This window comes from Lampetra fluviatilis, chromosome 52, assembly GCF_964198595.1.
Source record: "Lampetra fluviatilis chromosome 52, kcLamFluv1.1, whole genome shotgun sequence".
Classification (NCBI taxonomy): Eukaryota; Metazoa; Chordata; class Hyperoartia; order Petromyzontiformes; family Petromyzontidae; genus Lampetra; species Lampetra fluviatilis.
The window spans coordinates 4,482,122-4,508,684 of record NC_136326.1 but is presented as its reverse complement, the minus strand read 5'-3'; the positions used below and the strand labels follow the sequence as shown (position 1 = coordinate 4,508,684).

The 26,563-nt window shown below is 44.0% G+C and overlaps 1 protein-coding gene across 4 annotated transcripts in view; it reads right to left on the bottom strand.

Annotated features, from left to right (window-relative positions):
- The window catches only part of LOC144949105 (exportin-1-like), a 65,895-nt gene extending 39,800 nt beyond the window's left edge, over positions 1–26,095 (bottom strand). The window contains exons 1-3 of one of the 4 annotated variants that reach the window (XM_078878949.1): positions 25,860–26,095; positions 9,167–9,301; positions 8,296–8,397 (exon numbers count right to left, since the gene is read on the bottom strand). In XM_078878949.1, the coding sequence (XP_078735075.1) occupies positions 8,296–8,397; positions 9,167–9,292 (228 nt within the window). In that variant the 5' untranslated portion in view covers positions 9,293–9,301; positions 25,860–26,095. Of the gene's footprint in view, positions 1–3,690; positions 3,756–8,295; positions 8,398–9,166; positions 9,305–17,102; positions 17,148–25,859 lie in introns of those variants that run through there. The other 3 variants (XM_078878947.1, XM_078878948.1, XM_078878950.1) reach the window with 3 other exon arrangements.
- Positions 26,096–26,563: the final 468 nt, after the last annotated feature.

The window sequence follows — 26,563 nt, the reverse complement described above, 5'->3', positions numbered from 1 at the left end:
GCTAATGGCAATGTGCAGTCCCCAGTGCAGCCTTGTTCACGGTTTTCCCATGCCAGTGGTTTTATGACTAACTTGCATTTCACTCCAGACGCATGAGGACATGGGTCAATACGGTAATAACGGCGGTTCGATTTATCACTTAATAATAATGATATCTGCATTGGCAACGGTGCATGAGCACAAAAAACAAACTCAATACAATCATCAATGAAACTGCCCCTAAAGGGATTTGTTTTATATACATCTATAAATAATAGGTCTAAACCTCCGAGCCCTTGATCCCTCTTATTATGAAGACGAAGGACCACTGCCAATAACCTTGCTTATTTTATATATTTGTCCACTTTAAGGCAGTCGTCACTGACGAAAGTGTTAAGTTGTTATCAATGAAGAATCATTCTTAAAAAGCTCGCCATGCATGCAGTGAATGGTGCATGTAAGAATCAATGTTTTTTAAAATTAGTATATATATTTCTGCATGTAATGGGTTCGTGTAACCCCTACCAATGCCAAAAGACCGCGACATTCACCACCGTGCAGTGTTAAGAAAATAATGTCCGGCTGATAAATTTTGTGATGAGAATTGTCCTTCAACTTACCCGCGGTGAGCTGAAACAACAATCATTGGCACGTTAACCACCTGTACACGTGACAATTTAATTTGTTTGGCCATGTCTGGTGGTGGAGGGTTACACAACAAGAAAAATGTGGCCACATAACATTACGTGGCCTGTCCTCAGAAATCAATAATGAATAAATATGTAATCAATAATTTAATTCACCGAATCGTGATCCTAAATTGAGACAATGTAATTTCCAGGACAGGGGAGGTGTATATATATAGATGCATCCAAAATTATCAGGGTACGCCAATTGAGCCATGCCTGTTTTGCTAAGGGCTGTAGGTATTACTGATGCTGATAACCGTGTAAAGAATCCTAGAAAGGTGGTGTTTGAGATTCACTTAATTTCAGGTGGGAAAATAAGAATGAAAGAGGTTAATTCAACAGTGCCGGCTCAGCACTCAAAAACATGTGCAGAATATACCTCGGGGCACCTAGGGTATGTGTATGTATGTTGAACTTCTTTCACACCGTACGTAGCCAACCATCACCAACGGAGGTGAAGGTGTTGGATAACAATCTAAACACAAAAAACTATTCTAAAGAAATTAGTTTTCAATCAAGACTATTTAAAAGTGCATAGCTCTAGTGGCTCTCTAATATCGGAAGAGCATTCCAGACGGCCGCAGAAGCGCATCTGAAAGTTCGCGATGCAGTGACCGTCTTTGTTCGATGGTTAGCCAAACGCCACTGCAAGGATGACCAGAGTTTGCGTGATGGTTTATGCTCTCCTTGACAAGCTCAGCAAGGTATTGTGGTTAATACAATGGTTGCTTCTACCTTAAACCTAATCCCCAAAGACACGTGTCTCTATGAACCAATCTCATGACCTTTGTTCTAATAGGAGTCTGAGCCCTGGTGTCTATGGTATTCTATGTAACGTGGGACATCATGTTGCTGCTCCACGTGCCGAGAGCTTCATTCAGAGTTCCTGAATAAGCCCCCAGCAAGTGGAGAGAAACATCGGACATGATGCCATAAAAGAATGTGGTACAACCCAGAAGACCACATGGTCCAGAGCTTGTTGCATCTCAGCTTGTAGAGTGAATGATGGGAATTCCTGAGTACAGAACTTCAACACGCCCTCTGTGTCCTAATACAGCTGCAAAAAAACTATCACTGTGGCGATTTGCACCATTGCTGGGGGTTGGGATGTTGGGTCACATTTAAATCTGGAAAACAGGAGCATCTGCCTAGATTTGAATCTGCCCGTTTTTGTCTTGTGGTTGAAAGTGGGTGATGACACTTTTTAGCAGAGTGCCGCAGTGTCCTCATAATGACCATGTCAGATCAATGAGCCGGCACTGCTGAGGATTCTGCATTTGAAAGCAGATGAGAGCTTCACATATTTAAACCAGATTCCCGTGTGTAACAAGTTGGTATACGGCTCAACCTGCTCAAAAATAAAAATCGTACAAATGAGGACTTAAAATTGCTCGAAATATATCAGAAGGATGCCATTCAACGTGCATTATTTACAGAGTGTGAAAGACTGCTTTCAAGTTTGTGGGGTGATATTGGCCTACTGCAGTGAGATCAGATGGAGGATCTGTCGCGTGATCTTCAAAAGTTATTTCCTAACATTGGGGTGAGACTATTCTATCCATGCTACATTGAAGTAGAAGTTATTTTTCCAGAACATGGCTCTAATAAAAGAACTGGGATATATTGTTATGAATGTCCTAGATTATTGTATGGGGCGGTAGTCGAGAGAGGAGGAGGCATGGAAAGAACAGGGAACCAGGTCAAGAGAAAAAAAATTGGAAATGTTTCAAAATCTACTGAAAGCAATGGCAAGCCACATTTGTATAACAATTAAAACTGTGATCCATGATTGAAAATGTTTTGCGTAGAATTCACAAGAGTTTAACAACAGTAACAAAATGCATTAATGTAGCATTCGACTAAATGTGGATAGCAACTGCAAAAACAAATTAAATCATTACAACTATCAGCATACTTAACACAATTGAAATTAAGTGATTACATTTGCACGAGTCACTCTCTTGTTTGCATTTAAACACACATGTATGCAACGCTAAGACTGTTCTCCAGGCTAACTACCATGGTTCTAAAATAAATAACGCCTCCTTGCCAAATTTGTCTCTCCACACAAAATTGAAAGCATTTTTTTCATATCCCATCGACCACACGGCCTTCTGAGAGTACGCTTTCAGACGGCCGTGCAACCAATTGGTGGTGTAAAAAAAAACTCAAATTTTTAAGTCAAAGTCTAAAGTCAGTTTAACACGTAGGCTTTCGCGACCAGAATTATTCATAATAAAGGATTTTGGGTTAGAGCGCATTATTCATGTCGCAAAACTCCACCACCCGACACGGCCAATCAGTAAAAAATGCGTTACGTTGATTAAAGACAAATAGTTCACTACTTTAGCCCACCGGCGTGTTGAAGAGTAGATTTGCCAGAATATTCTGGCAAATCGCACGAAGATGCTGGATGTAATTTCAAGAGAAACGTCGTACTCAAATTGTAAATGTTGTGGATCCACTCTTCAACACACCAGTGGGCTAATGTAGTGAACTATTTGTCTTTTGTCAACGTAACACATTTTTTACTGATTGGCAGTGTCGGGTGGTGGAGGGTTGAGATACATTTATAAATAATGCGATCTAACCCAAAAACCTTGATTATGAAAGTCTAACGTGATTTCCTGCTCAAATGGCCAGTGGTGGGAATCCTACATTCCTGTGGTAGGGGTGAGTCCAACCGTACAACACAGCCACTGCCAACTTTCCCACAAAGTGGTACTTATTTTTGACCGACCCTGGAGGAATGATGGGGGCTGAGTCAACTCGAGCAGGATTTTTGAGCTCGCAGCCTTCGCTCTGCGAGCCGCTCGCTCTACTGCTAGAGCTGTGGGGGGAGGGGGGCGCAGTGGATACAAAAATGGAAAGGAGGCGATACTCATCTCGTCGTTAACATTATTCACAACGACGCGTAATAATTAATTTGTGTCGTGTGCTATGGCTCTGTTTGTTCGGTACAGGGCGGCCGGGCTCGCGAGGGTGGATCGGACATGAAGAGGGTAAATGAAAAAGCTTCGACCTGCTGGAAGCCCCCTGCGGTGTTAGCCTAACGGGGTCAGCCGTGCAGGAAGACCGGCCGTCTTTCTGACACACGCAACCGACATAACGGCAACACATCGTTAATGGCGCAAATGGCGCAACGGAAGTCACAGTCCGTCAAACCTGGAAGCACACAAGACCATCACAAATCAGCGCGCGCCGACATGACAACGGACAGCAACACTTTCAACGAGGCACAGTTGAGATTGGTCGGTGGTGGTGGTGGCGGCGGCCGTTTCATGTGCTTGTGTGCGTGTACGTGAGCATGCGCGCGTGTGTCTGCATGTGTGTGTTTGTGTTGTGCGGCAGTCAGCTTAAGTCAGAGTCGGTTAACTCTCAACACCTGAGTCTGTCCCGGACCTCCTTACCAGCAGGCCTTGGACACTTTATGAGACAGCCTCAAAGTGCACCTAGCCTGGCACAGGTGCTGTTGCGATGTCACTGTTGCTCTGTGATGATTGGCGGCTGTTGATGCGTGTATGGGGAGCGGTAGCTTGGTGGTTATTGCAATGCGCTACGATCCTGGAAAACTGAGTTCGATCCCCGACCGTGGCTAACGTCAGCGGCAATTAACCCGAACCGATCACAGGCCTCTTCCCTGCCCCCCCCGCCCCCCCCCCAGAATAGGTCAACTCAGCCTAAAACGAGTATCTAATGCGGTGTGTAAAGACCGGCACTGGGCAGACAAGAAAGGTGGCCAAGCGCGTGGTGCTTGCCCTAGTAAGCTACACGGGGGATCTTTCGTCTTTGTCGCAGCCTGTGCGTGTTAGAGCATTTGGGCATCCTGCGATCGCTGTGGCACAACACGGCGCTGTGATGCACAGTGTTGTCTGGGGACATTGCCAGGTCACGTCCTTCTACTTGAGAGCGTGCAATGGGCACTTTCCAAGTCGCTGTGGTTTGTTTAACAAAGTGAGAGCTCCCTGTGGTTCGTTATCTCCTTTGCAAGAGAACCCCAATTTATTCAGATATTATTATTGCCAATGACAAGAAAAAAAGAGGTAAATGATGTACTACAATAATTACACATCAATTCAGAGTTAAGCTCTAGAAGACATACTGATGAAATGACACCGTTGTGTTTGTTGTTGTCGTTGTTATTATTATCATGTCAGCATTTCAGTGGGGCACTCGGACCACGGTTTTCAATTTCACGGACCAAGAAACAGGTGGCACTGAAATACATGGGGCTGGCCGAGCTGTCAACACAACGTCTATTTGCTTTGCAAGCATCTCGATGACTGTGGAACGAGATGATGGGTGCAAACTCTGCCCGGGCAATGGAGAATTTCCTGCTCCAAAATCGCTGCTCCGATGGTAAAGATTGCATCCAACGGCACACGACAATATAAGATGATCTCTTAGTGAAGTGTCCACATGTGAACATCTATTCGGAAAAAGATTCATATTTAAAGATTTTTAATGTTTGGAGTTTTGTGGGATTTGAGATTTTCATCTCATTAATACTGCATGCTGATGTCATTGTATCCGAATGTTGTGTGTGTAAATGTCGTATGTCATAATGGCATCTAAACAAAGATTTAAAGTACTACCACAATACGTCACTCGACAGTATCGACTCTGTGGTAATGTTTGCAAAAGTAGGCCACTACGTGTAGGATGTGTATAAAAATCGCCCAAATTTACCTTGCTTTCACAAAACTTCAGTAATAACAATGACTGCCTTGCAAAGGAGAATTCATTAACACATCAACAGGCTCTCACTGGGCAATAAATTAAATGTGGAGTTGTTGTAACAGGCAACGAGAAAAGACCAAAGCAACACAGCTGGTCTTACCGCGACTTCCGATTTCAAGGTCATTTGCAGGTTGTCAATTCACAATCCGTGACCACTTTTACACTGGGCACATCAGAGCCGTTCCGTGTCCGTCCTGAGCCAGGCCAGCCTCCTGAGCCAGGCCTGGCTCACGAGGCGCCAAGTTGTTTATCCACGGTGGAACACGAGCCATGCCACCATCGGTCATGCTCATGACGAAAATGATTCACCCCATCTCCGACCCAGCACGGCCCATAGCCAGATTCAGAGATGACTTTGTGAAGCCAGAGTTTCACGCTTTGGGATTGGCTCAGCTTGGCAAACAGCCAGTGGAAAACCACCTGCAAATGAGAGAGACCCGTGCTAGCGCGGCTCGGATATGCCAGTGGAGAAGTGTTGCCAAATTAGTAAGTCAGCACAAGCTAAATATCCAGGTCCTATAATTTGTGACACATGGCAATGTTCGTGTTCCTAAGTGTGTGTATGTTTTATTGTTGTTGTTATCTGGAACTGCTGAAAGCAATGAAGGGTTACTTTTAATATTTTAACTGCACAGCCAATTTGAATAATGGGAGAATAGGTGGGAAAGTGAATACAGAATGTAAGTTCACAATGTGCTTTAACATAAAGATAACCCATCAATGAATGACATGCATAAGGTGGAAAATACACCAAACAAAACAACTCTGCCAACAGCATAAGAGATGGTACGTCCCTCATAACTTTGCATGGCACCAACTCAGAAGGGTACCATCTCCTCGGCTCTCAGAGGGGTGGTATTGCATGTACTGGTGTTTGCAAGTGGTCAACAATTTTCATTTGGCATGTGGCAGCAACCACCATTTATGATCCAGCCCACAGCAAATTCGCTGAATCAGACAATTCAGTGGGAATCAGAGAGCCTATTCCCTTGAAAGCGTGGCTGCTTCTGCATTCGACGAACTCGCTTGTAAGGCCAACAGAACGATGGGTCCCAAATCCAGTTAATATGTTATTACATGGAGGTTTGTGCTTTCCGATAAAACATGAAGCCACTTTGTGATTAGAACTTTTAATTCCAGGAGACTAGGTTTTTGGCTATGGTATAGGTTTATTACTTCAGAGATCAAGAAAATCTATACTATCTTCTAGGAAATCAGCAGTCGTTGCCTTTGAGAAAGATGGCCCTCTGCCAAAGGGGTGTGGACTTTCCAACATTGGCTCAAAGAGCCACCAATGGACATGAGCACTGCCCTATGCCCAATTGAGAAGGGAGACGGTGACTTTTATGGGCGCACTAAGGGAGACTTGTTGTGGCCCCATCCCAGACTATCAGAAACATACCATTTAATACATCAGTGAATCATGGCAAGTGCAGTAATGTGTCTCAAGTTCACCGCTATGAGAGCCAAACAGAATCCGAGTTCTTCAGTGTAATAAAGCTTGAATGACGTTAACTGTGTACACTGCACATGTTGGGAAAGGGGATGTGATTAAGGCTTTTCTACATTGTGTTAAGTCATGGTGGTTGTTTGATCATACTTCACCACACTAGTTAGTGTTGGTTGGTGCAGGAGCGTAACCGGGACCAATTCAGAGACCGCTTGACACTGATCTGATCCCTGATGGGGAATCTGACCCGGTGCACTTGGATGAATCGTTAAATTTCGGATACCCTTTTGAAGAACATTTTATCCAAATTTCTAGGTCATCAACTGCTGAAGCACAAAAGTCTTCCACAGATATTAATATTATAAATAAAGGAAACCCATGTTCATTCGCAAAAGTGACCCAAAACCCCAGTCTCCTGTTACAAAAGTATGAGCCAATATTCCTGGAAAGCGTGGCTTCGAATTTCCAGTGCTTCGCTTCTATAAATAATAAGGCCATATATCTGAAGTTATCTGGGCTAACAAGTGAGGCTTGTGCTCTCTGCTGCGAGTATGTTGTAACTGCAGGAAATTTTCCATATCTGGCAATGGCCACTGACTGAGGATTTACAGAATCCATTGTGTATATCGAAAGTCTCACAGCATTTTACCCAACACCAAATCAAACCAAATATTTACGGTCAGAGGACTGAAATCTGATCAATGATTTTGCCAGGGCTGGAATATTTTTTTTTTTAAATCATGACCCAACAGCATAGGCCACCAAAACCACATGAACAAAATAATGGGCAGTTCAGTGAAGTCTGTGCACGTCTTGTGAACAAGGTAAATGGGTTGCATTATGGCCACGTTCATTGCTTTTCAGTGATATGCGCGTATTGTGCTGTGTAAAGAGGATGCATTGTGGGGCCAAAACTATTCTTTGGAATACTTCGGAAACTTGTTGGTACAAACAGAGGACCATCGAATAATAGACACAAATTTGATATACATTTCGGCTGTAGGACATCGTGGGAAGATCCACGATAACTTGAAACCCGATTGGCACATACATGCACGACAGCCGGGTTTTCATTGCTCTCTTACCACAAGAGTTAGAGAAAAGTTCCACGATTTTCTATTTTTTAAGCCAAGATTCTAAAAAACCAGTTGTATTACATGCATAAACACCAACGCAGAGGGCCAGCAATGGATTGCAGCTCTTCCCTCGAGTCCTTGCAAGCCAAACATTAATCTTCATGTATATTATTCGACTTGGCACAAAGCACATCTATTTATCTGTGCGTTGGGGGCATTTTCATTGTTGACTAAGACTGCTGGATCTGTCAAGAGCGCTACTATGTGTTTGGATGTATCAGGGTAGAGGGGGGTAGGGGGGGTGGGGGAGTTTAGCCGGAATGGCGGTGGTGTGGTAGGTGACCGCGTTTGCGCGACTCACTTTGGTGTTCATGTTTTGCGAGAACTCCAGAATTGTGTCCACGCGGGTCCAGGCGTCAGGGTGCTCCTTCAGATGGGTGAGCACCTCCTGCGCCATCCTTTGCTGCAAGGTGAGGAGGAGGAGAAGAGTTACACTGGGACTTTTTTTGTCAGGAGGGTCCTGCACTGGGATATTTGGACAATTCTATTAATGATCGTTTGTATGTACGCAGGCATGTTAAACTTCTTTCACGCTGTACGTAGCCAACCATGCTAATTGGCATGTGAGAATAAACTACAGAACCCAGAGAGAATCCACACATACGAGGGAGTGACACAAGACATTGCCCTCTCCTGGCTACCATATGGTAATATGCCTACACCACCATGATGCAGTACATCTCGCGGTACGAATGGCATGGATATGAATCTCACAAAGCAGTGCAATCCTTCGCATTAGAGAATGGCCCACAGAAGCAGATATCACGGAACTATTTCGAAATTTAACTCAAGTAATGTTTATTGCATGAGTTAAATCTATATTTTTAATTTTCAGTGATTGATGTTATGGGTTTATTTAATATTGGTGACCAGACTGAGATCATCATCTCGCTCCACTTGGTAACCTTGAATTCATCGCAGGACGTTGCCTGAATTCAAACCCAAGCAGTGCTGGCTAAGCGCTTTGAACCTCACCTGGCCACCTCCCTCTCACAGCACGTTACACGCATCAAGTTCACGTTTGGTTTTTGAGGCGCACGGGAAACTTTCTTCCAGACGCAAATGCAACCTAATGCTCGGAAGGTGTCAATGTGTTTAGCCAACGCTGCTGCTGCTGCTGCGCTCTCTGCCGCTGCATCCTCCTGCACGACGCCACGGTGCTGGTGACTCACCTGCGGGCCCTCGCCCTGGTACAGCCAGCTCACCACGCTGTCCAGGAGGTTGATGTCGAGCCGCTGGCTGAAGTCGAGCAGCTGACGTGCTGTGTGGTCTCCCAACATGGTCATTATGGCCGGCATCAAGCTCGTCTACTGCAATGACAGAGAGCGCACAGAGGATCAGCACGTAAATTCAAAATATTTTTCATTCGAAACTATTTTTTTTTTATCTTACCAGGTAAGGCCCACTGAGCTTCATAGCTCTTTTTCAGAAGCGACCTGGCCATAAATGATAGCTGAACTAAGTGGCTTATCACGTGAAAATGTATTGCAGCCAAATACTCTAAACGCATGTCGATTCTAAATGTGGAGGGAAAAACCGGAGGACCCAGAGAAAAATCCACGCGACCACGGGGAGACCCTGCTAACTCCACATATACAGGAAGACCTGTATGTTGAACTTCTTTTGAACTGGACGTAGCCAACCATGCTAATCGGAGGTGCAACAGCCTAGGAAAGGCCAATATCCTGTTTAGATATTCGTCACTGATGTTGACCATGACAGAGAATGGAACTTGGGTCGTCGAGATGGTATTGCTGCACTGATAACCAATATACAATTGCCACCGCACAGCAAATGCACTTGTGTATAAAGATCCCCGATACAGCCTTTAACAGACTGTTAGGGCAAGTGCTGTGAGTGAGCACTTGTGAAGGCCGGCACAAAACACAATGGGTTTAGTGGTCAGCACCACACCCGGACGCCTTTGTCTCCCCAGTGGCGATGATTACACACCACACCAGGTACTCATTTAAGGCTGAGTCGACCTCAGGGAGGCCCAGGAACAGTTCGAGCAATCGTCAGCGGTGTTGGCCATGAGCGGGAATCGAACTCGGGTCACCGGGTTCGTAGCGCAGCGCGCTAACCGCTACACTACCGCTCCCCACATGCACTTGTGTACACGCACACACACGGGGGTGGGGGGTCATGGGTGGAGCGGTGAGGAGCGCTATTTTTAGCACCATGTTTATTGTTGCCAAGCCCATCAGGCTCCGTTGTAGACAGGGGGTACCATTTCCACCAACGTGCTTGTTGTGTGCACACAATGCGCCAACGTCCCAACCATCCGGAAGAATGACAATACAAACTGGTCAGGCCAAACCACAAGGGTGAGCCTCCCCTGGTAAATGGGGCAATTGAGTACAAATGTAACTCATCTTCCTGGTTCTTTCGGTAAAGTCACATAGAAGGGAAATAATAAAATGATAAAAATAAAACATAATAAAATACAATTCTTACAACGTTTCGGCCACAACGAAAGCAGCCGTCCTCAGGTGAAAAACAGGTCTGTCGGAAAGACAGCGTCTACGTGACTTTACCGAAAGAACCAAGAAGATGAATCCCTGCAGTCACGAAAGCTTTAAATCGAAATATAAATGTAACGTTTCGAATTCGATGGGCATCCCCAAAAACTCCCTCGTTCACCGATGGCGGCACAAAGGCAGTATTTTTGGTGAGAAAACATTTAAAAAATTGAGATAATAAAGCGATTTTCCTTTTCTTGCCTCCCTTCACTGGAACAAACTTCCGCTTCATATTAAGCAGTCACCTTCACTGACTAGTTTCCGCTCCTCGCTAAAAACTCAACTTATTTTCCCTAGCTCACCCCACGACCACTTAATCTCCCCCTCATAACCGCCACCGTTACTTTTCCCTCTTCATATGCTCATTATAAGGCTATCATTTATTCCCCATTCATTCAATCCGTTCATCATCATTTACTATCAATTTCGCTTTCACCGAATTCAAGCGTCACAGATGTGCCCCCATTGCTTCCCTCTCATCTATTTCAATCACCTCATCTCCCCCATTACATTCACACACGCTGTTGTTGTTGTTGTACCGTTGTTAATTCTTCGTAAAGTGCATTAATCAAATTACGTTAAGATAAGATAATATAAAAAGAAACCTTTTTAGAAACGAGTTCTGCATTACCGGAGAGCCTTGTTTAATGCAAAGTAAACCCTGCCGGTATTATAAACAAGCAAAGCACATCCACGGTGCTGATAACAAAAAAGTGAAAATTCATTTAGGCATTAGCAATAACTGTAATTAGCTGCTGTTAAGATTACTTTGTTGATATATTTTGCTCAAGACCGCCTCTTCCCTGAACGCCAGCAGCACTACTGGATGGTTACCTGCTGGCATTAACAACACTGAAACACTCAGGTAAAAAGTGCATACAACCTTGACAAAAAAAACCGCTGGCTTAAAATCAACACGAGTTAAAAAAAAAGAGATCTCACTTCTGAGCTATGCAAAGGATTGAGCCAAAACTTGCACACGTGAAATAACAAAACACGTGCACGTGATTTTTGTGTGCGTGGTCATTGGTGACTGGGCTACGAGGCCCTTTGAGCTCAAAACTGCAGACAAGAACCTGTTATTGTTCTGGGTAGGAGCCTGGCATTTGATGCCAGAATCTCAGTAATGTTGGTGTGGTGCCCTCAACATGAGAATTAGGCACCCGGCGACCATGTCAAGACCTCTTCCCGTGCTCTATTTATGATTGCCCTCGTGACATACGGAACGGTGCCAGTGGCATGATTATGATTACATAAAATAACTTTTTTTTTGGTCAATAGAAATCAACAGCGAACACTGTTTGTCAAAACATGGAAAACAAATATCGTATTTATTTCCCTTGAGCCAATATGAAACGTTTGTTGGTACTAAAGCAAAGCTAAAATTGTACTGAAATTTGACTCTCAACTCTTGAATTAAAAAACTTTTCATCTGTACACTGTACTGATTTTTCAAGTTAAATTCCCTCTCTGGGGTTAAATCAGCTCACAGTCAATCCAATCCACAACCAGTAAAAAAAATGAGTACCCGACACACACACAACGTGAAACAAATGTCTTGCTAACCCTGCATTCGCGAGAGGCGTGGACATGTGATCTCTCAGTGCACTGCGGCCCTTAGTAAGCTTAGTTGTGTTTTTTTATGGTGGGGGGGGTCCTTATTGAGGGGCTGCCATACCAAAGAAGTTGACAACCACTGCTTTGTGCTCACAGCGAGCAGCTTGTACTTTTCCATACCAAGCCCACCCCTCCTCCCTAGGGAGTGGTTCTCCCTTCTGTCACTATTAATTATAATGAAGTCCTGGGCTGCCCGAGGGTGCGGGGAGGGAGAGCAGTGCGGTGAGAGAAGGGAGGGGGGTACCGTATGAGGACTGATCCTGAAAGTAAAGTTCCTTTACAGGGGCGCCCACGTCAGTGCTTCCAAACGTGCAGCACATTAAGATGAGAGCGACAGGGCACCTCTCAAGGCTGAAACCATTTCTAGTAACACCCAACCCCTCTGCCATTGAGTTATGGAGACCATATGACACACATCAGACTCAATTACATTGTGGTAATGAGACACAGAACCAGGATGTGCGACACTGTTACACAAAATTGCATTCGTGAGTTTAATGTTTGCCATCGCTCCCAAATCAATTCACTGCTAGATGAAGTTGACGTTCTGCTTAGTTGCAACCCAGCTCGCTGCGTGAAATCCCATTCCGTCACCTCCTTGTTACAACCTGCTTCGTTGCCTCTCATGAGACATTTCTATGATAAGTTTGTCCATCGGGGTGTCACTACATTCAACACAGTTATTACAATGCCTATCTGCTCTTTTTATTACCAGCTGACGGCTCAAACAAATCACATCGTGAACAGCTACTCGGTAGATTATTATCACATCGCAGTAACTGGAGGTGGTGGTTTGGCCAGGCTTTAATCCAGCAGTGGATTGACCATGGCTGATGATGGTGGTTCAAATACTTAGAACTTTGTTCCTTGACCACGGGTGTGACTTGGATGCCTGAGTGTGGGAACTTCCATGAATTGCAAAACTATATAAAACTGAAACTCATGTTACATTCCAAAGGGTGCTTTTATGACTTTGAAACAAATTTTTAAATTGCTCGTTATTTTGCATTTCCCTTTTGGGTTACCAACAAACCCACCGTTACAGCATGGCGAATTATGGGCAACCCCCCATTATGAAGAGGCCTTCATCTCGCAATGGATTGTTAAGAGGGCTTTACATTATTGTTCCTATCAATAGTGTGTACAAGAATAATACTCTTGGCCCAGAGTTCAAAAGGAGGGCCCTATAAGGTACTACACGTGAAATTTCATTGCTGGCGACAATTTTTAATCTTGTTGACAAGTTATGTTGCGTAACTATTGGCTGAGCGTGGAATTTTTTTTTATATATAAAGCAACAGCTGGTTTTACCTGGTTATGCGGGGCTATACGAGGTCACTCACGTCAACTCAAAAGCAGGAAAAAGCAACAACCTGAGTGGCAATAGCATTTGCGACTCAGGCTAATGTGTTTTTTCGCTATTGTTTTTAAATAACGATGTCATGAAGAGCATTTTTTGGCAGTACATCACTGTAAACAAGCAGTTCTAAAAGAGAGCCCACGTTACTGTTTTGATTTGCCAAGTAAATGCTTCGGAGAATAACATATTAATAAAACATATTTCTAAAGAACCGCGTGAGGGAAAGCATCAACAAAAACGGCAGAGGTCACATTGAGGGGAAAATTAAATGAACAGGACAGCAGCAGCCAGTCACAGCACACCGGTGTACGAAATGTTTGGCAGGGCAGACATCAGTTAACTTGGCACTGTGCCGGTCAACTTGGAAGTCGCAGTTCAATCCCCATGCCAGTTTATGGATAGTTGCGACGAAAGTGTGCCACATTCCAATGCTGAGAAGTGGACATTTAGACCCTGTGACATCATTCTAAAGTCTCCGAGTTCCTGTAAGTATTGCAAGCGCTCTATAGGACACTAATTTCAATGTACGATCACCTGGGTAAACGATAGTGTTTAAACAAACCACAAACACTTGTGATCAATTCGATTTCCATATAAATGTAAGGCTTATTTTATGATACATTATAGGGCTTCATATAAGTTATCTGTGCCAAAGATCCATGGTATAAAGCTCACTCAAAGTTCCCTTCTACCCACCCGCCACCATATCCACCCACCCCCCGTAATACATCACCCCATACTGTGGTTCTCGAGTTCTAAATAAGCAGGCAAAGGAAAAATAGCTGCGTTGGTTCCTCTTACTTTTCCTCGACAGTGCAACTGCATTTTTACCAGATGCACATTAACATCATAACAAGAACAGGGGCTTAAGTTAATTGCTATATTTGACAAATCCACCAAATAAATGCAGTTTGACCATTTTACCAATCCACAATTAGGATAAATCTAGTTTCAAGGAACACAAGAAACACAGAACTTGGTCTTATTTAAAAGCACAAATCTGATAGGGTCATCATACTGCATTCTGGCCACAATTCTTCTGGTTCAATAACATAAACTTTCTAATGCCCCCATGTCACGGTTGGCTACGTATGGTGCGAAAGAAATTCGACATATATACATACGTACATACAAACGTCTTAGAGCCACACAGCATTACGTACGAAACATCGGCAGAGATCGTGAGGGAACGAGCGAGAGGGAAGGAAAGAAGGGAAGCAATGAAAGGGGTTCCCGAAGGCAAGGGTTTTGAAGAGGAATATGTTGAGACTTGAAAGTAACGAAACATGCTTCATATGCGCAATGGCAATGCACAATAAGTGACAGCCTGCAGGAAGGTGAGCTGAGTTAAAAGCCAAGTAGCCAATTATTGCCAGGGGGTTGTCCTCTGTATTTTAATAGCTCTAACGGGAGTCATATAGGGCAAGCGTCTCTGCAATGCCGCGGACAATGGAGCTAAAGAATGCGTTCGACAGATGTTACGCTGTTATTTTTGCACTAAAAACGAGCCTTTGTCCGGGGCACAAATAAAAAAAACGCGCAGACAAATTTTCGTTCCCGGCCGCACAACACACAAAGGGTGCAAAGTGCCACAAAGGCAAATTGCTGACGCGCCGTGGCAAAATGACCGGAGAAAAAACTTTCCCCTCCCCTCTGGCCGTTGGCACTCTGGCACATGTTGGGGGGGAGGGGGGGGAGAAGTCTAGGTGAACGAGGTAAACTCTCACGGGGCGACGACTATTTTGGTTGGCGCCTAACAATAGCCACGTCCATGCGGCAAGAGTGTACAGTCGCAGTGCGTCGCGACCTGTAAGCCAAAGGGTTATTTTAAAATGGTCCAAACGGTCCTGCCAACCACTGGCCGGCGACTAGCCGTGACCACAACTATAGCGGTCAAATGAATGCCTGCCTCTCGCGAGGAATCCTGGCCCAATGTTTGCGCAAGCCACGCTTGGCCATGACGAATGTAACGTTCATTCGATTAAAATCGATACCAAGGCCTAGTTTCTTCACAATCAGCCACAACCAATGCACTGCTGGATGAAGGCCTCCACAAGTTACCTCTTGGTCTGTGACGCAACAATCCAGCTGGCACCCCTTAACGAGCGGATTCATCGCTCCATCCCGTGATCTCGGGTGGGTTCTCTGGCAAAGTTAGTCTCGACCATTGGCTGGCCCTCATCACTTATAGCGATGTGCCCTGCCCAAGTCAAATTACATTCCTGAAGTCAACTTTCATCTCTAACTTGTTTATTCTCTAATACATTCCTGCCTCTCGGTGTAATTCCCAGCATGCACTTCCCCACGCTTCTTTGTGCACTTTACAATTATTGTTAAATTTTCTTTGTCAATGACCACGTTTGCGATCCAGGTCACAACAGCAAATCAACAATGATTCAAATATATATAAACCATTATTTCCAATTAATTACCTCGCCTGGTATACTGGAGGTCGTGGGTTCGATCCTGACCCTGATGCCTGCTGTATATTCAGAGTTTGTGTCTTTCTCTCTCTGTGGTCGCTTGGATTTTTTTGCAGGTCCTTTGGTTTTTCCCTCCACATTTAGAATCAACATCACGCGTTATTTGGCTTCCTGACATTTACACATGATAAGCCACTTCGTTTAGTGATCATTTGTGGTCCAAGTTCCATTCTCTGTCATGGTCAACATCAGTGACGAATATCTAAACAGGTCCTTGGCCTTTCCTAGGCCATCGTACCTCCAATTAGCACAGTTTGCTACGTACAGTGCAAAATAAGTTCAACATACAGGTCAACCTAAACATTTGGAGTTAGCAGGGTCTCCCTGTGGCCGCATGGTTTCTCTCTTGGGTCATCCGGTTTTTCCCTCCACATTTACAATCAACATGCGTTTAGAGTATTTGGCTGCTATACATTCCCACGTGATGATAAGCCACTTCGTCGAGCTGTCATCTGTGGCCAGGTCGCTTCTGAAAAATAGCTACATAGCTCAATGGTCCTGACCTGGTAAAAGACAAATTTAAATAATATATTTTTATGCCATTGTAAATCTCACTTGCACCACAATGGTAAATAAAATAGATTGAGAAATAGAATCGTAACCCAGAAGCAACAATTCACACAATCGCAGAAGGGGGTGAATCATTACTGTCAGCTATTTTCGTCCACAGGGAATTAACATCCAAGAGTTTATACCACAGCTGGGAATTACTCAAGAAATCAAAACGTGAGAACAAAATTAATCACGGTTGACATCTACGATCAGGCCGAGCATTAATAGGCTGAGCCAGAATCATTGCCAAGTGTTAAAATAGAGCCATAAAAATTGAACAAATCTCGACGATGGTAAGCCACACCGAGTGAATTTATAGTTTTCTGCAGTAGGACGTGCAGAAAATAGTCGACATAAATGCTCAGGATTATTTACTTTGGCCCACTTTGGCACGTTTATAAATAGTGTGGGTGCAAGAACCCTGAACTATATCTAAACAAAACAATCTCAAAATATAGCCATGTGTTTCAACTGTTTGTGACAAACAGCCAGTAGCAAAGACAACAGGGCTAAGTGTGTGCTATTGAATGGATTCAACTGTGGATCGAATAGCCGAGTAGTCAATATACTCAACCGATTAAGGTGACACCACTGCAAGGGTCCGATGGATTGATTCAAGCCCACGCCTGACAATGTTCTGGATCATCACCAAGTGCATGCCGCGTCCTGCACAGAGCCTGCCTGGGTAATGATCAGAGTTACAAGTTTAAATCCTGGTCAGGATTGAGCAGAATGCTTTATGAGAAGTCAGTGGTGGTAGATATACACAGGCAACTGGCTCCTGCCATACTATTTTTCTTTTACCAAGTAAAGCCCACTGAGCTATGCAGCTTTTTTTCAGAAGTGATAGCTCAACACAGTGGCTTATCACGTGAAAAATGATTGCAGTCAAATACTCAAAACACGTGAAGTTATTCTAAATTTGGAGGGAAAAACTGAAGGACCCGGAGAAAAATCCATGCGACCACGGGGAGAGAGAGAGACACGCAATCTCCAAATATACAGCAGGTGTCAAGGGGAGTCGGGATCAAACCCACGACGTCCTGTATACCAGGCAAGGTAGTTAACATCTTGCTACCGCGGTGCCCACCATCTCCACCCCTGGCCCAGGGGTTCCCATTGAGAAGAGTGCTGCAAGAGATTCAAAGACCATATTTTCTATTTCACTTTCATGAGCTTCACACCACAAAGCAAATTACCCAAAGTAGTTAAATGAATGCTCGCTTTAAGGATGTGACAAGTCCAAGTCTGACATGTGTAAGAGTGGTGGGTAATTCCCACTATCCCGAGTCCACTATGCAGGTGAGATTACTGGAATCGCATGCAAATCATAATGAGATCAGGGGGGTCTGTTTAATTAAGAATTCACCATTATATTCTCTGGGGAATTTCCAGAGTGTGCCTTCTAGTAACAATACATGGGAATCAACACTAGAATCCCATTCTTTTGAATAGAGATCCAGTAATCACTATTGAAATTAATAATATTTATCATTCCTAGGCTATCAAAAATCACCTTTTATACTCTTTGGTTCATTCGGTAAAGTCACGTAGCAATTGTGATGATGATTGCTTGTGTTGCGATCGAAACGTCGTGATCTATTATTTTTCTACCTACGTGACTTTACCGAAAGAACCAAACAGTATGGATTCCTGCAGTCACAAACGCTTCAAATCAAAATCACCTTTCACTTCAATTGGGATTCTTTGACAGCCAAATAATGTGTCTCCATTAAATGAATAGCATTCTCTTGAACAATACTTGATGGTGATGCTGCGTTGCCAGTGATGCACCAGCAAAAATCAAACTTAACACATTCATCAATATAACTGCCTTAAATGGGAAAATATATTAAGAGTCAACGTTTAAGGCAACGGCCCTTATTCATTGCAAACAAAAACATTAACAATACTTAGGCTGTTATATAAACCCATTTGTTGGAATGGAGATACATAAAGGTTATTGAAATGAAATGCGATTCTTCTGACAGCCAAGGAACCATCCAGAGCATCTCCGCTCACTTCAGCGTGATTCCTGAGTCTCCATTCTAATGGCGTTCAAGTGGCGAATTCAACAATTGCCACTAGATGGCACGTGAATCCAGTTATAGAACCAATTCATTGAAGACAATTCCTAGAGAAATTAACATCGATTAAATTGTGGGATTCAAATGTTTATTACAGTAACCGCTCTGTACTAATGTTCATCTAAATCAGCTCAAGACTCCCGGTGAATCACGTGACATTTATGTGGCCAAAGGTCACGTGATTGCCTCTGCCCTCTCTCCACCCTCTGTGAAAGCAGCCACTGCTGCTTTGGGTATCATTTCTGCAGTTTGTTTTCTATCCGTTTCCTATTCTCGCTCTTCCCATTCCCCTTTTCTTTTCCCACAAATAACATATATATATTTACTCTGCGCTGCTTCCCGTGGTGTGCCACGGGTTATAAGAGTAGCTCGTAAGGATCAAATCAACACTTTGCGAACTTCGGGAATTCAAAGCAATGTGAGGCCCTCGCTTAAAGCTGTCACGCAGCATTCAAATTTGGATATAGATACAGTTTATCATTGATTATCCGGCTTCAAACAATACCCGGTAGTCCCGGGTCGATCCGGCGAAACCCTTCCAAAGGCTGTAACCAGTCCAGCAATCGGCACCATGTGCATGACAACAAAAGTAGCAATGCTTGATTTCAAGCAGAGTACAGTGTACACTACATACAACTGAAACAATGAAAATGCTGCAAGTATATGCATCACGCCATTAAGAGTCTTCGAGATTGGAGTGGTAAGTACAGTAAAGTTACCTTTAAGAGGAGCATATTTAATTATGTCTATTTGTATGTTTATTTATGCAAATTCTAACGAGTAAACAAAAAAATAAAAACATGTCCTACACGAATGTGCAAAAATAAGATATTTTAAATGATGATGTGATTATCTGGCGCCTCTTCCCCTCCCGAAGCCGCAGGATAATCGATGGTCTCCTTTAGATATATTTAAGGTGATACTTACTGCATCATACATAAAAAAGAAGCATCCTTATCTCACATTTGTACATCCTGTAAGACCGGCGAGCATCAACTTGGGATGCAAAAAGCATGAAACAAAACACTTCCACGGCCTACAATACATAAGCACCGTGTGGAATCATTACGCCATTGCGGCAATATGACAAAGCAGGCCTATTAAGGGTTCATTATTTGAGATCATGCGTACAACGGTGCAACAGGGACAACATTTATGATGATGACAAAATGTATTCATACTGGAAGAATCTGATGAGCTATAAAGCTCTTTTTCACAAGACGGCCAGTCTCGCAGACGTCCAGTCTCGCAAATGTCCAGTCACCACTTATCCTCGTAAAATCCGTGGGGGAATTCAAGTGAAGCTAACTCAGCCACTGACATGCAAAAAACCCCAGAGCCAATGCGCGACTCATCCTTTTGATACATCATGTGAAATATGTGAGCATAATGAGCAAGACGTGTATCGGCGTGCTCACGTTTACTCCTCCATAAATAAGAAGATATTGGAAAATGTGGTATCAATGGAACCAGAATTACGATAAAAGGTTACATGTCAATGAAATGGTGTTGTTGTTCTTTCTTAACCTGTACTGTACAACATCTGTACTGTTGCAGGATGCCCATGAAATACAATCTACCAGCTTATTAGGCCCTTCTTATTGAAATAAATCAAATTTGAAATCTAAGAATGCATGGAATTAACCAAAGTACCTTTATCGTAATTTTACATCAGCATTGCTGATGTTATTTTTTCTCTGACCAAGTCGCCATTCATTTACTGTGTCCAATCTCGTCGGATCTAGACCAATTAAGGAAGGCCGCGCCTGGTTAGTGTCTGGATGGGTGACCACAACTACCGGTTCATGCCAGGTCTTGTAGGCATTTGGCATAGAGAGGGCTGTGAGATCAGGTGATGGCAGGAGAGCCATATAGGTTTGCTCCAGAGATAGATTTGGTCCATTCACTGGGTTGTATCCGTCTGTGAATTAGAACCTATCTGGGAACCTATCCTTGCAGAGTTTTAAGTGTTAACTTCGCACGCAAATGCTCATTCAAAATGTGGTCAAACAAAGCAGGATGGCTCTGCTGAATGAGTCATGAGTCTCAACGTGGCTTTCCTGGGCAACCTAATTTAAATAAATAAAAATACATCAAGCAATAATGGGGGTTGCTCCCTTTCCTTCAGACTGGCTGGAACAAATTATTGCTCACCTATAGGGCATCATCACATTGAATTGAATGAGTACCACTTTGTTAATATTAAACCATAAAGCCCCTTGTGAGGTAAAAACTGTTCCCTACAGTGCTCCTAAAAACACTCCGTGCAAAGTCAAGAGTGGTCTTCATTTTGCAAGACTGCCCCCATATGAGAATATGGAATTTCTGCTACTGCCTCAATATCCCACTGTGCATAATCACGTTTTTATGGGTTGAATGGCGTAAATATGTGTCGTTAACCCACCACCACCCGACACAGCCAATTAGTAAGGTTTGTCATGTAAACAAAATGTGCCAATTAGTAACTACTTCAGCCCACTGGTGTGTTGGAGAGTAAACCCACAACATTGGCAATTTAAGTATGACGTTTCACTGGTAATAAAATCCAGAATCATTGTGCGATATTGCCCAACGATGCTCGATGAGAGCTTCCTGCTTCCGTTCTTAAATAGAGAAAGATTACGTCATCACTGCGAGCCTTTCAGGTGTTGTGGGCAGTGGGGTGGGTTATTGTAATCTTATAATTAATTATGTTAATCTGGAACAGATGGGTTAATCACAGTGAATCAGTATATGATGCCTTGGCAAGGAATACAATTGGAAGAATGTCTGTGTGTCCCGCGCCTGACGTCACACCACATCGAACAGCCCCCCGCGTGACGTCACGCCACATCGAACAGCCCCCCACATGAATAATCATGAACAGGTGACGTCTTCCAAATGGACACCCACCCCCCACATTAATTAGCGGGTGACGTCACTCCACATGGGGGGGCGAGGCACCTCCTCCCCACTCCTCAGCATAAACTTACAACCCTCACTACAAAGGCAGAACCCTCACGTGACGCCATCTCCGTAACGCTATTGAGACATAGAAGTAAAAAGGACGTCATGATGAACAAGGGATGTCACCACGGCCTTACAAATTGCACGCGAATTGATGCAATGAATATCACGTCGCGGTCTGCTTTTCGCTTGCAAGTTTTAGATTTACTGAAATACACCCGTCCTTGGACAGGCAAAATGTTAGTTCCTTAATGATACGCTACCAAGCAGCACTAATTATTACTAGCCAAGACTAATTAATCTATTGAAATTGAGAGAAATACAAAATTAATTTAACCGGCATTACAGCTACAGGCTTAGTGCTGATTGGAAGTGTATTATTAAGTAATTCACAATAAAAACAAGCTGATGAAATAATCAACATTGGTTATTGCTGATCATGCTCCAGATGCAGGTCAAAATGATCTCTTTTCCAAAAAAACACCAATCGCACTACACATCTTGATGGACAATAACACATTGCGGCAGACTCCAACACTAACGTGACCTCAGGTAACCCTGTGAGAGATACCAGGCATGTCTCAATGGGGCTCACACGGGGGTGTAAAGATGAAGTGAAAACATTTAAATAAAAAAACAAGGCGTCAGTGTAACTTAATTCAAATTATCTCTTTAATGGGGTTTTTGTTATAGTCTTAAGAGGAAACTAGGTGGATTCCCACGGCTATACCCTATTTTACACTGGTTTTCTTAGTTACATTTTATCATACGAATCCTACAGGTGCCTTCGTCTGTGTAAAAGCATTGAATGCTAAAAAGGTGATTAGGCCTGGCGCTTTGTGCAGTATCAAACCAATTGTAAAATGTCAATCCAATATCAACCATGGGGGTTATCTGCTCATATCTCACCATGCTGGTGAAGAGGATCAGTTCAGATATCACTCACCACTCATATTATCCATGGCTGGGAATCACAACACCGATTCCTCTCCCCCTCAATTTAGGTGTAATACATATGCGCAGTTACTGCGAATGTCCTTAAACATATTAACAAGTAGAATCTATGCACCAAACAACAACGCTAATAAAACTGTAACAATATCTGCCAGATCGTGTGGCATCAGCAAGCTGTAGCTCACGACGTACACAGCGTGTCTCTTGACTTTCTGTTGACAGATGTGATGCCATCATATAATTCGGGAAACTTCCAGGAGGAAAAATTGGACCGTGGAAAAGGATTTACGGATTTAGGTTAACGTATCACATTACTTTAAATGCGACTGAGTGAAACGCCTCTAATCCACAGCTCTATTATCCACAACTGCGATTAATCAGAGCCCCTGAATCTATCCACACAACTTATCTCATCCACGTTCTTCCCATTATCTGTATTGTATAGTTAAGAGGGGGGGGGGTATCCCCAGACGTGGCCGATTGGCTGCGCTGACACCGCTGAAAATCTGGGTTAAAACTCAGGTTTCAATGCGGAAAGGTGGCACGGCGGTTAAAGCATCGGGCTATGAAACTGGCCACCTGAGTTTGATTCCTGGCCATGTCTTACACCAAACCAGGTTCTCAAGGGGAGTGAATAAGATTGTCTAATTCTAGTCACCAATAATTTCAAACACAAAACTCCCCATCGCATATTATTTTGGGGCTTTTGCTTAACGTTGCTAAATTCCAGCTATGAGCATTAAAACGTTAAATATGGTTCGACTGCTAAATACCTCTCTTTCACAGAGCCTATGAGAAAGTGTGCCACTGAGTGTGGATTAGTGGTCACTTGACGAGCTTTCACAAGTTGATATCGCCATCTCCTTCCGTGTGCCATTCTCTAACGCGGTGACGGCGAATCGTTACTGCTAGTTGTCTAAGAAAGAACAAAAACATTCTTAGTTTGGGTTTAAAGTGATGCTCAAAGATGCAGCTTGGAGATTTAAGAACGAATGAGGAACGGTGAAACTGGAGCTAGCAGCGCATTGGTCCAACCGACCCCCCCATGTCCCCTCCCTCTGTGCACGTGACACAGAAATGAATTCAAATACTGTAACACGTGCAAATTACAGCACGTTTTACACGTACAAAGTTCCCGCGTTTATCCTTAACAGACTGTTGGGGCAAGTGCTGTTAGCGAGTAGCAGCTATTAAGGCAGGCACGGCACACGAGGGGGTGGGTGCCCAGCACCACGCCCGGCCGCCTTTGTCTCCCCAGTGGTGATATTTACACGTACAGTATACACACACAGAAAGCATGTAAATACACATGTGCACAAAGACATCACACACATTTACTCATTTCTAACACATTCCACTTCCCACTCACATCACACATACCACAATCAAATCAAGCACAACACGCAAACATTACACACGTACCACATGATGAACTACTGTACACACACTCCAGACACCAGATACATTCCATACACGGATATAAACACATCATACACACATAGCCCACATTATAAACATACAACACATTAAAATAATTGTATATACTCATACATACAAACCAGTAAACAAACACAACACATGCACCACACGTTTAACACCAACTAAAGAACTATAAAACACTCACATACCATTAACATTCAACACAACGCACCCACAACACATCCACAAACTTTCCATACACGCACAAATCACATACCACATACACACGCACGCAAAACACATAGCACGCAACATTAAAGACCACGTTACACACCACGCATTCTAAACATGCAACGTACATAATCGCACGCACTCTTATATACAAACAAATCAAGCACAACACATGCATCACACGCATGCAAGCATAAATTACACGCACTCGGCATACATCACAAACCTATATTGTATAAATCGCACATCACAACACCAGACTGTACATCACTGAAGAACACGTTTGCGGGTTAGAACAAAAAAAAACCTCACAACTGATTACACGTGTATACACGTCTTACCTGTGCACTCAACTACAGCACACAACTATTATGCATTGAACTGCAGCACAATCGATGATTGTGTACACGCGATGCTTGCAGTGTACTGTACTGCACACGTGCTCCACACGTGTCACTGTCATTGAACAAATCAAATGAGCATGGCCCAGTTGTGGTTTCATGCGTCGTCATGTGCAATATTTGATGTGTACGATATAATATTGTGTAATCATTGTGCCTTGTACGATTCGATGTGTCCTGTGATCGTTTAGGATGTGTGGTGTAGAACTTGTTTTTGGAGTGTGAGATGCTTAATGTGTTCACTTACAGTTTAGCGTCAGGATTATTAGTGGAACTCACATTACGTAAAAGTTACCGTGACGAAATTGCAATGTGAAAAATGTGGTTTTGCATTAAAATCTCTGAACATCCATACATTAAAGCCACTATCCAAGCTCCATTATGTCATATCACGTGTATGAAGTGACTCTAAAGCGCACGTGTAGGTCTTACGTGTAAGATGTTAATGCAAATATATTACACAAGGCATATTATTTTGCGTGTACATCTATGCAGTGTATGAGAGTTTCAATCGTGGTATATATTTCTGTTGGATGTGTAAGTTTGTGAAAAAAGTTAACGTGGTGTGCAACATTTGAAATGTATGTACGTGGACGTTCAAACTTCCGTGCAATACACGACTCGTATAGTGTGGTTGTTGTTGAAGTAGTAAGACGTTCATGATGCTTAACAAATGGATACATTAATGATTGGGAGTGAAAGCCTGAGTGGTTCGCAAACTTTAACTAAATTTCATATAAGTCCAAGTTCGATTCCCTGCCACGGTGAGTGATATCAGTCAGTCCTCCACCAACCAGCATGGTGAATTAAGGTTTAAAAAGATAAATCCACTACACTGCCTCGTGTATTAGTAAGTGCATAGCCCTATTATCGATCCACTGCTGGATGACGTCACCAACCCGCATGTACCAGCGCGGTGAAGTATGGTCAAACAACCCCCCCCCACAAGGCGTGCAGCCTATTGCGTAGAACATGACGTTTATAAAGATGTGCTTAGTATGACGACGATACACGGCACTTGCACCAAAGCTCAACAAACCATTGCCAAAACAGCGACTGAAGAATCCACTGTACTCACCACGTGAAAACTAAGAGCAGATTCAACACAAAAATCGCAGCTCAACAAACAAAACCAACCACGGACTTCGCGCCAAAAAAAAACACCCCACTTAACGACGAAATACGAAAGAGCGTTAACAACTCCGATGAGAGTGCGATAGAGTGTGAGAAGAGCGAGAGAATAAAACAAAAAATGTGCAGGTTACACGCGTGGGGAGTGCATCCAAACAGCACCTGCCCGGGTCTCTCTGACCCCCGTGTCTCTTGGTGGTTTTTGTTAACCCCTGGGTTGTTGTCGACCCCGTGAGCGGTGGTGAGCTCTGCTTTGCTGGTGAGGAGAGAGCCTCCTCCTCCTCGTCTTCCCTCGTGTAAGCCAGCGTCTGTCTGTCTGTCTCTCTCTCCCCTCACGCAAGGCGGCGGCGGCAACACGCGCGGCGCCACTTCTCCAACGCGGCTCGGCCCCCAGTGTGGAGGAACCGGCTCCAACCAGTTCGGACTGGGCTCGCCGCGTCTCCACGGCAACGGCGGTGGCTGCTGCTGCTGCTGCGGTGGTGGTGGAGGGGGCGGAGTCTGGAAGGCGCGACGGCCATCTTGGTCAGGGATGTGTGGGGAGTGGTGGGGGAGCGATGTGTGTGGTGGGTGAGTGAGGGAGTGGTGCGTGTGGGGGAGTGGTGCGTGTGGGGGAGTGGTGTGTGTGGTGGGGGAGTGGTGTGTGTGGTGGGGGAGTGGTGGGTGTGGTGGGGGAGTGGTGTGTGTGGTGGGGGAGCGGTGTGTGTGGAGGGGGAGCGGTAGTGCTGCGCTAAGAACCCGGCCATCCGAGTTCGATTCCCGCTCACGGCCAACACCGGTGACGATTATTTTAATCGCTCCTGGGACTCCCCTAGGTCGACTCAGCCTCAAATTAGTTCCCGGTGCGGTGTGTAAACAGCGCCACCGGG